At 42.5% G+C, this 13300-nt stretch overlaps 1 protein-coding gene across 2 annotated transcripts in view; it reads right to left on the reverse strand.

Annotated features, from left to right (window-relative positions):
* The window catches only part of MUSK (muscle associated receptor tyrosine kinase), a 234558-nt gene that overhangs the window by 117527 nt on the left and 103731 nt on the right, over window positions 1-13300 (reverse strand). For both annotated transcript variants that reach the window (XM_040360661.1, XM_040360671.1), the window contains 2 exons: window positions 9991-10142; window positions 432-559 (listed from right to left, as the gene is read on the reverse strand). In XM_040360661.1, the coding sequence (XP_040216595.1) occupies window positions 432-559; window positions 9991-10142 (280 nt within the window). The remainder of the gene's footprint in view (window positions 1-431; window positions 560-9990; window positions 10143-13300) is intronic.

Consider the following 13300-nt stretch of genomic DNA (forward strand, 5'->3'; position numbering starts at 1 on the left):
GAATATTATTCATATTGCTGTGCTGTATGCATTGCTTTCAAATGGAATACATACTTTTACATAACAACTCTGATATCTGCAACGGTAAACCCGGTCCTGAAGAAGCAAAACTAACTGCAACATGTGTTCAAATGGGCACATAGATAATAATCTTTATCTAAGATCTATATGTGAGATGGTCACATATGAACATACCATGTGCCAACGAGCACTTGGTTTGATGAACAGATTGTATTGAGCTTTTATCTGGAATATTAATAACATTTTGTACAATTTTTATCTTATGCTCATTTATATTTTTTATGCCATGTCTAAAGTCTCTTCTAAAATCTACGCTGAATGTGTGTTTTATTCTTCTTTGTTAAGTTGTTATGAGAAAATGGATAGTTGACCATAAATAGCAATAAGAAATGTTTTAATTTTTCTATTACCTTAATAGCATTTTCTCCTTTCATCCAAGAAACAGAAGGCTTTGGATTTCCCAAAGTATTGCATGGAAGGACAGCTTTTACACCTTCAATAAGTTTTGCATTCGTTGGTGGACGGGTGATTTTTGGTTCTGAAAACAAGAAGAATTTTTTTTTCTAATCAAATATGTATTATTACCAATTTCCCTGTGATGGTAGATATTTAAAAGCTTATATGAAACATAAAACATCTGTAAGAATATCGATATTGTCTGATCTCCTTCGATTGATCTCCTTCAATGGACAGGTAGATTACAAAGAACATATATTATTTAACCACTTGCCTACAGGGCACTTTCACCCCCTTCCTGTCCAAGCCATTTTTCAGCTTTCAGCGCTGTCACATTTTGAATGACAATTGCACGGTCATGCAACGATGTACCCAAATGAAATGTTTATCATTTTTTCCCACAAATAAAGCTTTCTTTTGGTGGTATTTGATCACCTCTGCGGTTTTTATTTATTGCAATATAAACAAAAGAAGAGGGACAAGTTTGAAAAAAACACATTATTTTGTACTTTTTGCTATTTTCTACATATTTTTGGTAAAAAAAAATCGCAATAAGCGTATATTGATTGGTTTGCGCAAAAGTTATAGCGTGTACAAAATAGTTGGTCGATTTTTAGCATTTTTAATATTTATTTATGTTTTACTAGTAATGGCGGCGATCTGCGATTTTTATCATGACTGTGATATTGCGGCGGACACATCGGACACTTTTGACACATTTTTGGGACCATTCACATTTATACAGCGATCCGTGCTATAAAAATGCCTTGATTGCTGTATAAATATGACTGGCAGGGAAGGGGTTAACACTAGGGGGCGATCAAGGGGTTAATATGTTCCCTAGGGAGTGATTCTTACTGTAGGGGGAGAGAACTGACTGGGGGAGGTGACCGATCGGTGTCCCTATGTACAAGGGACACACCATCGATCTCCTCTCCCTGACAGGATGTGGATCTGTGTGTTTACACACACAGATCCTCTGTCCTGCTCAGTTAATGGGCAATCGCAGGTGCCCGGCGGACATCATGGCTGCCGGGCACACGCATCGGGTTCCCAGTGACACGGCGCGCCCCCTAGTGGCTCGGGAAGGCGCGACGTCATATGGGGTCCACCCAGAACGAGAGAGTCTTCGTCCCACCATCATATGATGGCGGGCGGTAGACAAGCGGTTAAATCAAAAAGTAAAAAAATATATATACCGTAAGCATTTTCATTTCCAGTCAGCAGACTGCACTATAGGTGACGTTTCATGTGTTATCTGTCTATTTTTAAAGTGACACTATAACGATATCCTTCTCCTTCAAAAATAATCCATATTATTTCATGGCCCTGTAATCTATACTTCATAAAACCATTTCTTATTGTGTTTTTCTGCTTCAATGTAATGTGAAGACCATAGTCCCTAGTCCTGGGAACAAGCAAACAGTGTTCCTACATACAGTGGGACCATGGAGACTGAATGTAGCCACCCTCTAACAGCAAGGCAGATCAGAGCAGCAAAAAAACAAAAAACGAATTTGGACATTTGGAGGATCCAAATCCATTTGAAGAATATTTTTTTAACTCAATATTTAGTGTCACTTTTATTTCTCTGTTGAAAAAAAGCCAGTTGTTTAGGAAAATGTATTCTAAAAAATTGCATATACAACAGAATGGAAGGAAAACTGTGACAAATTTCCCTGTATTCTCCCCTTCTATATTTGCTTTATTCAAACAGGCCTATATGATGTATTCAAGCCATACAATTAGCCTTAATCATCCTTGTCATGCATTCACAAGTGTTGGCTAGCCCTTGCCGCTGCTGTTGGCTCTCAGCTTTAGTGTTAATTTATATTATATACAGCATTGAAGATGACAGGGAGTGTGCACACGAGAAGAGTGGGGTGGCTAGTTCAAGCCGAGTTCAGTCCAAACATCGCCTGCTCGCCCGTTTGGTGAGCACCCAAATTTGTGGGGAGCTTAGCAGGATGTTTGAGTAACTGTGAGGAGTTACAGTGTGCAGGCACCAACAACAGCCAAGGCCTGATTTTTTCACACCTGTGTGACATTTTTTAAGAGCAGAATCCAATCCTGCGTTTGCCAAGAATAACTGTGAGGGGTTATGGTGTAAAGGCACCACCAACACCCAAGGCCCAATTTTTCCACATCTGTTACTTTTATCCAAAGTCTGTGAAAGAGACACCAGACTTTATGTAAAAAAAAAACTTAATCTTGGCCTGAGTGTACTACAATTTGGCTTCTTAACATAAGGCTTGCTTACTGTGGTGCAAAACTTTATTTCCATCCAAAGTCTGCCAAAGAGACACCAGAATATCCAATTTATCCAAAAGAATCTCTAATCTTCTTCCGAGTGTACTAAATTGTGGCCTCATCATACAGACTGGCTCCCCAAACCGTTGTTTACAAAATAAAGAAAGCTTGCAGGGAAAATCAAATGAAATGTATTTTTTAAGTTTTGCTGCAGCAGGTTCTATACACGGTACATATGCCATGCTTTACAGGAAGACTAGGGGGACCCCCCAGCCACTATATTTAAAATAATTTTACATTTTTATTGTTTAAATTAAAATCATTGCATTGATACATGTCCCCCATACCCTTTTTTATGGCCAATAACTTGCATACAAACCTTCAAAATGGGCACATTTGATTTTTCAAGTTTGGGTCCTATAGACTTTAAGGGCCAGATTCTTGTAGATCGCCGCATCTTTGCGGCGGCGTAAGGTATCTCATTTACGTTACGCCGCCGCAAGTTTTACGGGCAAGTGCTTGATTCACAAAGCACTTGCCTGTAAAGTTGTGGCGGCGTAGCGTAAATCCTCCGGCGCAAGCCCGCCTAATTCAAATGATCCGGGTAGGGGGCGTTCCCGCGCCGAACGTACTGTGCATGCGCCGTCCCTAAAATTTCCTGACGTGCATTGCGCTAAATGACGTCGCAAGGACGTCATTGGTTTCGACGTTATGTAAATGGCATCCAGCGCCATTCACGGTCGACTTACGCAAACAACGTAAATGTTCAAATTTCGACGCGGGAACGACGGCCATACTTAACATTGACTGTGCCTCATATACCCAGGGGCAACTTTACGCGTCGCAAATCTTACGTAAACGTCGTAACTTCACTGCGTCGGTCGGGCGTACGTTCGGGAATTCGCGTATTTTGCCAATTTGCATACTCTATTGCATTTAAGATCTGACAGCGTAAGAGCCTTACGCCTGTCGGATCTAATGGTTATCTATGCGTAACTGATTCTAAGAATCAGGTGCATAGATACGACGGGCAGACTCAGAGATACGACGGCGTATCAGGCGATACGCCGGCGTATCTCTTTTGAGAATTTGGCCCTAAAAGTATTCAGAGTTTGGGTCTGAACTTTTGTGATGTTCCAGAGTTCTGGCCTGAATTGAACCAGGGGTATTCAGACCAACTCTACCCGTCATATCACCTTTTGGCAGCCCCTCCCTGTAGGCGATCGCCTGGGACACGTGACAGGTCCCAGGCGATCGCCTGTCCAATCAAACAGCGCAGCGCCGGGCCGCGCCGCTCGCGCATGCGCAGTGTCGCTCGCGCATGCGCAGTGGGTGCCCGGCCGTGAAGCCGAAAGCTGTCACGGCCGGGTGCCCACAGTGACAATGAAGACGCCGGCCGGGGAGGGGGGGAGAGGAGCGGACCACCGGCCGGCACGTCGCTGGAATGCTGGAGCAGGTAAGTGTCAGTTTATTAAAAGCCAGCAGCTACACTTTTTGTAGCTGCTGACTTTTAATAAACTTAAAAAAATGGGTGGAAAACCCCTTTAAATAAAAGTCTCTATTTTTTTACACAGTATTAGCTACCTTGCAGATGAGCCCATCTCCTTTTTTCCCTACCTTTTTTCCTTTCACTTTTAAGACCTCATTTTATATATTTAATTTTGGGTTTTGGTACCTAACATTATATACATACTTTTTATATTATTATTATTATATTATATTCACTTCTACGTGAATCTGGCCCATGGTCTCTTAAAAGTATTAAGGGCCAGATTCACGTAGAAGTGTGGCGGCGTAACGTATCGTAGATACGTTACAGCGCTGCAAGTTTTCATCGCAAGTGCCTGATTCACAAAGCACTTGCAATGAAAACCTACGCTGGTGGCCTCCGGCATAAGCCCGCGTAATTTAAAGGGGCGTGTGCCATTTAAATTAGGCGCGCTCCCGCGCCGGACCTACTGCGCATGCTCCGTTTCGAAATTCCCGCCGTGCTTTGCGCGAAGTGACGTCATTTTTTCGAACGGCGACGTGCGTAGCGTACTTTCGTATTCCCGGACGTCTTACGCAAACAACGTTGATTTTTAAATTTTGACGCGGGAACGACTATCATACTTTATACAGCACATACGTGTGCTGTGTAAAGTTAGGGCACCCAAAACGACGACTAAATTTGCGACGGGAAACTAGACTAGCCGTAACTCCTAATTTGCATACCCGACGCTGGTTTACGACGCAAACTCCCCCCAGCGGCGGCCGCGGTACTGCATCCTAAGATCCGACAGTGTAAAACAATTACACCTGTCGGATCTTAGGGCTATCTATGCGTAACTGATTCTACGAATCAGTCGCATAGATACCCTGAGAGATACGACGGAGTAACTGAGATACTCCGTCGTATCTCCTTTGTGAATCTGGGCCTATATGCTTAAAAATAAATTTGACCCTGGATCATATTTTTCTTTTACTTTCAATGGTGATTAAAATTTTTGAATCTCCCCTTACACTTTATGAATGAGCATACAGAATTTTTATGAGCTGAAATGCTATGAGTTTCTCATCCTAACTCTACTATCTGTCTATTGTTTTTGTGCCAGCTGTTTAACTGGTAATAATGAAATGCTAGATCGTTGAAATGGGATTTGGTTTCTAATTAGTGCAAAACCCAAAATCAAGTATGCATGAAATTGATTGTTCAATCTTATTTAAAGGAGAATTTCTGGTAAAAGAATTATCTCAGTAATAAGTAAGCCATGAGTGTCTGCATTTTATTTGGCAGAAAAGCTATCATAAGTATTCATCCCTGCAAAATCTAAAGGCCTGCTTGTTAAATATCATTCTTTATCTGCTGCTACTGTTGTCCTGGACACACTCAATAAGGCCATACATTAACCATTTTTTTTCCTTCAATTGCGGGTTAAAGGAAAGAAAATAGCTCCATATCCCATCAATACATTCAGGGGGAGATTTACTAAAACTGGACCACTAAGAGTCTGGTGCAGCTTTGTATGGTAGCAAATCAACTTAGAACTTCAGCTTGTTCAGTAAAAGCTTTGGCAATAAAAACTGGAAGCTCATTGGTTTCTATGCAGAGTTGCCCCAGATTTTGCTCTATCCCTCCTGTGGTGCTATTGTATTCTGACAGTGGAAGCTGGGAGGTTTCCCTGCCATCACAATACAATGAAAGAAAATCTGACGGACTGGTTGTACTGAAGTCGATCGATGGATCGACTTCAGTACAACCAGCCTGCCCATTCATGGTTCGAAATTCAGCTGGTTCCTGCTGAACTGGCCAAAATTCGATCCATCAATGTCCGTTTCAGTATTCCTGCACACTATGGGCATACCTAAAATTAGTTCTGCTGTCAAGGCTTTTAGGAGTTTTAGGGCCCTTTCACAGGGCATTTAGTCAGGATTCATCTGTCAGTTTTTCAGACAGATTCAGAATGAACCACAAAATGTGTCTTTGAGCAGGCCAGTGTAAACGAGCAAATGTGTGTTTATATCCAAGTCTATTTATGTCCACAGAAAAAAAGGTAAATGTTTGTCCCCATTTCAATTTCCGAAAAAAAAATGAATGTAAATGGATGTCGTCTGTTCATGTCTTTCAGGCAAGAAACATTTTTTGTTAATACTTTTGTCCACCTATGGCTATTTTCTTCAACTAAACTCTATTTCTTGCAACTAAAAAAACAGGTGTGTAAAAAAAAAAAAAAAAAAAAAAACAGGCTGTATACCTATGTCGACTGAACTGAAGACGGTTGTATAAAAAGATGTGTGAGGCTTTCATGTCTTTTTGCCCCCCAAAGCACCTTGTCCCCATGTTGATGAGGGGAAGGGTCTCATCCCCACAACCCTTGCCCGGTGGTTGTGGGGGTATGCGGGCAGGGGGCTTATCAGAATCTGGAAGACCCCTTTAACAAAGGGGACCCCCAGATCCTGCCCCCCCCTGTGTGAAATGGTAATGGGGTACATCACCCGGCGCTGGAGAGATCACCCGACGCTGGATAGAGACAACGATGGAGCAGCGAGCAGCACCGGTCGTCTATTTTCACCGCTGGATTTTTATTTGGTTTAATTAATAAAGTAATTTGTTCTACGGTGTGTGTGTTTTTTTTCTGAAAACTACTATTTACACTTCCTTCGTGAAATGGTAGGGGTACAGTGTACCCCATTACCATTTCACACAGGGGGGGGCAGGATCTTGGGGTCCCCTTTGTTAAAGGGGTCTTCCAGATTCTGATAAGCCCCCTGCCCGCATACCCCCACAACCACCGGGCAAGGGTTGTGGGGATGAGACCCTTGTCCCATCAACATGGGGACAAGGTGCTTTTGGGGGCACCCCAAAGCACCCTCCCAATGTTGAGGGCATGTGGCCTGGTGCAGTTCAGGCGAGGGGGGGCCGCACTCTGTCCCCCCCTCTTTTCTGCAGCCGGCCAGGTCAACGTGCTCAGATAAGGGGTCTGGTGTGGATTTTAGGGGGAACTCCACGACATTTTTTTTTTTGGGGTGGAGTTCCCCTTAAAATCCACACCAGACCTAAAGGGTCTGGTTATGGATATTTAGAAGGAACCCTACGTCATTTTTTTTTTAATTGATGGCGGGGTTCCCCTTAATAGCCATACCAGACCTAAAGGGTCTGGTTATTGAATTTGGGGGGACCTCCGCGCATTTTTTTTCCCGAACTCCGAACCCGGACCCGAACTTTCAGCAATTATTTGGGTTCGGGTCCGGGTTCGGGAAAAACCCAAAGTCCGTACCGAACCCGAACTTTACAGTTCGGGTTCGCTCAACTGTACTTCTGATAGAACTGACGTTCATGAGAAAGGCCCTTTACCATATATTTTAGTAACAGAATTTACAGAGCATCAGTCTAAATGAAATGGTTCTGCGCTATCGAAGGGTTTTATGGAAAAGCTTTTAATATAAAAAGTTTATCAAGTTTGTATTAGTTTATAAAGATACAATGCTAATGTAAGGTCTAGGTTCTGTGGTCTAAAGCTGCCCATACACTGTTAGATTGTTTTTGTTCAGTCTGTGGGCTGAATGAAAAATATTTAAAAGATTCTTCCATCCATGCTGTACACAGGCATGTACTGGCCATCAGGACTACCGGCAGTTTCCTAGTGGGCTGATGGCTCAGTGGGCCAGTCAGGTGCAGTCCTATAGTCGCTCATCTCTGACAGTGAGTGATCATGATTTCACTCCTGTCAGGAGGAGCAGCTGCCGTCACTTGCTGGAGAGAGGATTAGGCTTTCTGCTCCATCCAGCCTGCAGGGGACCTTCCTTCCTCTCTCCCCTTATCACTTGTCACTTATCACATACCTGGAGAGAGGAAGAAGAGAAAACGGATGCAAGGTGGCTGGTGATGGGACACTCTGATGTAAGGGGGCTGCTGATGGGGACACTCAAAATTTAAGTAGGTCAGTCTGGATGAAGTCCAGGCCCAACTTTTTGTCCCAGTTCAGCCCTGGCTGTACATGTGACATTTATTTTAACTGAAGTGCTATTTTAACACAATTGTGCCACATTCTGAAAATAAGATTTCTAATTACCTGTCTGGTGGGTAGTGAGCCAAAACTTCCTTTCTTTAAGAAAATACACCATTGCTATTCAACACTATCTGTTTGTGTTGGATAGTGTGACCCTCTGCTGCACTGCTGTGGTTCCCCCATGCAGCCACTACACTGCTACAGAACATGTATCCATATTTCTTAAAAAAATACAAAACTTGACTTGCTGCACACTGAATAGGTGACCATTAAGCTTCTTCTTATATAGGCTGTCCATGCTTTAATTATATAAAAAGACTACAAAGTGCCAGGTTAGTGGAAATAAATACTATAAGGTCAGACTATGAGTTTTGGGTAGCACCATCTGGAGTGAACACAGGCTGTGGCATAGCCCAGAAACAACAACAGTGGGTATGTAAACTCTAAGGCCCCTTTCTCACTGGAGGAGTCCTCCAGCGGATCCGCCTTCTCAGAGGAGGATCTCTCCGCTGATCCCTATGGGCGGTCTGATGTAAAGGGACTGCCTGTCCATTTACATCTGATGGCCATCCGATCCGACAGATGGATGGGAAACAGATTCCCCATCCGTCTGTTTCTAGTGGATAAGATCAGATAACGCCACACATGTGTCTGTTGACAACCACCACTCCATAGAGGGCAAAAATTCTCTTATTTGATCCTTTTTGAATGGTTAAATATACTTTTGGAGTTTTTTTTTATTATATCTATTCCATAAGTACTAAACATACCCGCTGATTCTCCCAAAAATCTAGTAAGCCTGAACGTTCTCAAGTTACAAAGTTACATAGTTAGTCTGGTTCAAAAAAAGTCCATCTAGTTTAACCAATAAAAGGGAAACAAAAAATAAAATAAAATAAATAAAATAAAAATATCCTAAAAGTGAGCTTTTGTGTAGATGCATTTTAAAGGGGTTGTAAAGCTACCATTTGTTTCCTAAATAGCTTCCTTTACCTTAGTGCAGTCCTCCATCACTTACCTCATCCTTCGATTTTTCTTTTAAATGTCCTTATTTCTTCTGAGAAATCCTCACTTCCTGTTCTTCTGTCTGTAACTACACAGTAATTAAAAGGCTTTCTCCCTGGTGTGGAGTGTCGCGCTCACCCCCTCCCTTGGACTACAGGAGAGTCAGGACGCCCACTAACACGCAGCTCCTTTCTCTATCTGCAACGTAGAGAGAGTCCTGACTCTCCTGTAGTCCAAGGGAGGGGGCAAACACGACACTCCACACCAGGGAGAAAGCCTTGCATTACTGTGTGGAGTTACAGACAGAAGAACAGGAAGTGAGGATTTCTCAGAAGAAATAAGGACATTTAAAAGCAAAATGGAAGGATGAGGTAAGTGAAGGAGGACTGCACTAAGGTAAAGGAAGCTATTTAGGAGAAAACACATTGTACCTTTACAACCCCTTAAAGTTTACATTTAGTTTAATAAATGTAGGCTTTTCTTCTAGGAGAGGGAATTATTTAGGCAACATGTACTTAGCCTTTTTTTTATATAGCTGACAAGATAATACTATAAAAATGTAAACAGATTCATAAAAGGTACTGTTGATAACTACCAGTACAGTAAATATAAGGACCCCATATTTTTAAACACACGTATCTCAAAGTTGGATTTACATCAGATGTTTAAAAGCATCTGACAAAATTTGACAGGCTAGCTTAATTGGGTTTAAAGGAGAGAACAACTGTTGGCACAAAGTGAACTCATTTTTATTATCATTGACACTTACTCATTTTCACTTGTAAAGCCCCACAGCTTTCGGCGGGGTCTCCCACACCATTTTTAGCCACGCAGCAGTATACACCATCGTCTCCTTCCTCCACACTGAGAATGGTCAGGAGTTGTCCATTTTCTCGAATGCTGTAGCGTGTGTCAAACAACCTGTGGGCACAATGTTAGATTTACTACTATTTATTTTTCTAGCTAACATACAAACACCACCTACTGTATGCACTCAGTGAGGGTGATTTACCAAAGGAACAAAAAGCTTTCCCATTGTAAAGTAAATGTTACTCAGCTGTTTTTCATATAAAGTTACATAGCTAAGTGAATAAAGTCAAGTTATTTTTACTTCAATCATCCAATCAATGGCCCAGATTCAGGTAGAATGGAGCAATATTTGCGTGGGCAAAGAGCAAAGATTTTTCTCTGCGCCCACGCAAATATTTCGATTTGCCCAGCGATTCACGGAGCAGTAGCTCCGTAAATTGCGCGGGCGATATGCTAAACAGCCGGGCGTAAGGCTGCCTAATGTAAATGATCCCGCCGGGGGCGGGAATCATTTAAATTAGGCGCGCTCCCGCGCCGAGCGAACAGCGCATGCTCCGTCGGGAAACTTTCCCGACGTGCATTGCGGCAAATGACGTCGCAAGGACGTCATTTGCTTCTAAGTGAACGTGAATGGCGTCCAGCGCCATTCACGAATCACTTACGTAAACAACGTGAAATTCAAATTTCACGAGCGGGAAGCGCAGCTATACTTTAGCATAGGTTGCCCCTGCTATAGCAGGAGCAACCTTGCGCTAAAGTCGCCGTACGGAAACTCCGTACCTTGCGTGCGCAGGGCCCGCGCAACTTTTGTGAATCGGTGGTAGTATGCAATTTGCATACTATACGCCGATCACAATGGCCGCGCCCCCTAGCGGCCAACGCAAGAATGCAGCCTGGGATGTGAAGGCATAAGGAGGGTTATGTCTGTCAGATCCTAGGCTGCATTCGGTGTAACGAGGCTCCTGAATCAGGAGCACTCGTTACACCGGAGCAAGTAAGCACTTGCGCCGCGCAACCTATGGTTGCGCGGGCGCAAGTGCTTCTTGAATCTGGGCCACTGTGTCTTCCTTGCACATGGTTAGGCAGTTTTAGTGAATACACCTTCATCTTATTCATGAACATTCACTTTGCAAAGTGTACATTGTCTACAACATTAGTAAACCAACTCCATAAAGAGCTAGGGGCAGATTCACGTAGAATTGGATGGGCGCAGCGTATGTGAGACACGCTGCGCCGCTGTAACTTACTTTTTGTTGCTTCGAATCCAGAAAGAATTTGCGCCGTAAGTTACGGCGGCGTAGTGTATCTCTCGCGGCGTAACGGCGCATAATTCAAATCGGCGAGCAGGGGGCATGTTTCATTTAAATGAAGCGCGTCCCCACGCCAAATGAACTGCGCATGCTCCGTTCCTAAATTTCCCGCCGTGCATTGCGCTAAATGACGTCGCAAGGATGTCATTTTTTTTTACGTGGACGTAAATTACGTCCAGCCCGATTCACGGACGACTTACGCAAACAAAATTTTTTTTTTTTATTCTACGCGGGAACGACTGTCATACTTAACATTGAGTACGCCACCAAATAGCAGCTTTAACTATACGCCGAAAAAAGCCGACTAAAAGCGACGTAAAAAAATGCGACGGCCGCTCGTACGTTCGTGGATCGTCGGAAATAGCTAGTTTGCATACTCGATGCGGAAAACGACGGGAACGCCACCCAGCGGAGCCGAAGTATTGCATCTAAAATCCGAAGGCATACGAAGACGTACTGTACGCCTGTCGGATCTAACCTAGATGCCGTCGTATCTTGTTTTGAGGATTCAAAACAAAGATACGACGCAGGAAATTTGAAAGTACGCCGGTGTGGATCTGCCCCCTAGTTTACAGTAGTTAAATATACTTCCTTTTTAGCTTAAAGTATAACTGACAGCAACACATTTTTTTATTTTCATTTTGGATAGGGAAGAGACGGTTTGTCAGGTTTTTATTGCTGTCTTTGTCCCTATTAGGGAGATTTGCCGTCTATAACTGTCCTGGTGGTAGTTATCAATTTAAACTGAAAGTTAAAAAAAATCCACATTTTCAGTGGTCATCAGAACAGTAATAGATGATAAATCTTCAAGGTAGAGCACTAGTTCTGGGAACCCTGGAGACAACCAGAAATCCCCTCAGTTTGTAGGGCTTGCCTGTCAATTCCTGTTATGCCTAATATACAAGATGTGAAGGGAAATCTCCCCAATGGACAAAGATGGCAACAAATTAAACCTGACAAGTGCAAATATATTGACGTGTGCTTTAACCCCATCTTGCTATGCACTCACCAGAGTTTGGTCTGCAACTCCAAACGTTCACCAGTACCCTCCTTAATGGTGAACGATTGCAGTTGCAGACCACTGAATTGGCCGTCAGAATGAGGGAAATGATAAAAAAAAAAAAAAAAACATGAGTTATCAGTAGTGAAGGAATATCAATAATGTGAGCTTTTTTATGGAGCTTTTGGAGTTTTAAGAGGAAGTTTGTGCCACAAACAAGATAATGCCTGGTAGATTGCTTGCAATAGGGAACTAATAGAGAGGTTTATACTACTTATACTAATACTACATATTTCTAGTGAGTGCATAATTGATGGAGGATTAACATCACTGGAACTTTTGTGGCACATGGTGGAACATGATATATGAAACACACTGGCGCCACTAGTGCAAAAAAAATCAGCTGCTGTTCCAAACTAATTAAGTTGTGTAATGCTCAAATGACCCACAGGAGTGTTAGCTCCGTGTGTGTAAACAGTGCTTGCAAATGCAAATCAATTAAATAAAATAGTAAAATTATATAGTACACTATAGTGCCAAAATGCAATTCTCAAATTAAAAACATTATTGTAATTGATAATAAATGATGATATTATAAAACAATTGTGCAATAAAAAGAAATAGTGAAAAATAATGAAAGTGCATGTCCCAAATATTGGTGATAATCAATATACCAAATTGTTCCGGCTGAGTTAAAGTGCCTTGTGCTAATTTCAGCTTCAACATCCACTTTAATGTCACCACTTAACCATGTGTGAGATATAGATCCCCACTCACCAAATGGAGTTGACCCTCTTGTTGTTTAACAAATGGAGTCAAAAATAATTAGTGATCATTCAAAGACCAGGGGTATCCTCCAAACCACTCCCCAGTGTTCTCTCCTTGTGGCAGCATCACCAATGGCTCCAATTGCAAAATTATTTGTGGATGAGAAAGAAAGAGAAGGATGGGCTTCTCAT

The sequence above is a fragment of the Rana temporaria genome, chromosome 1 (genome assembly GCF_905171775.1).
Source record: "Rana temporaria chromosome 1, aRanTem1.1, whole genome shotgun sequence".
NCBI lineage: Eukaryota > Metazoa > Chordata > Amphibia > Anura > Ranidae > Rana > Rana temporaria.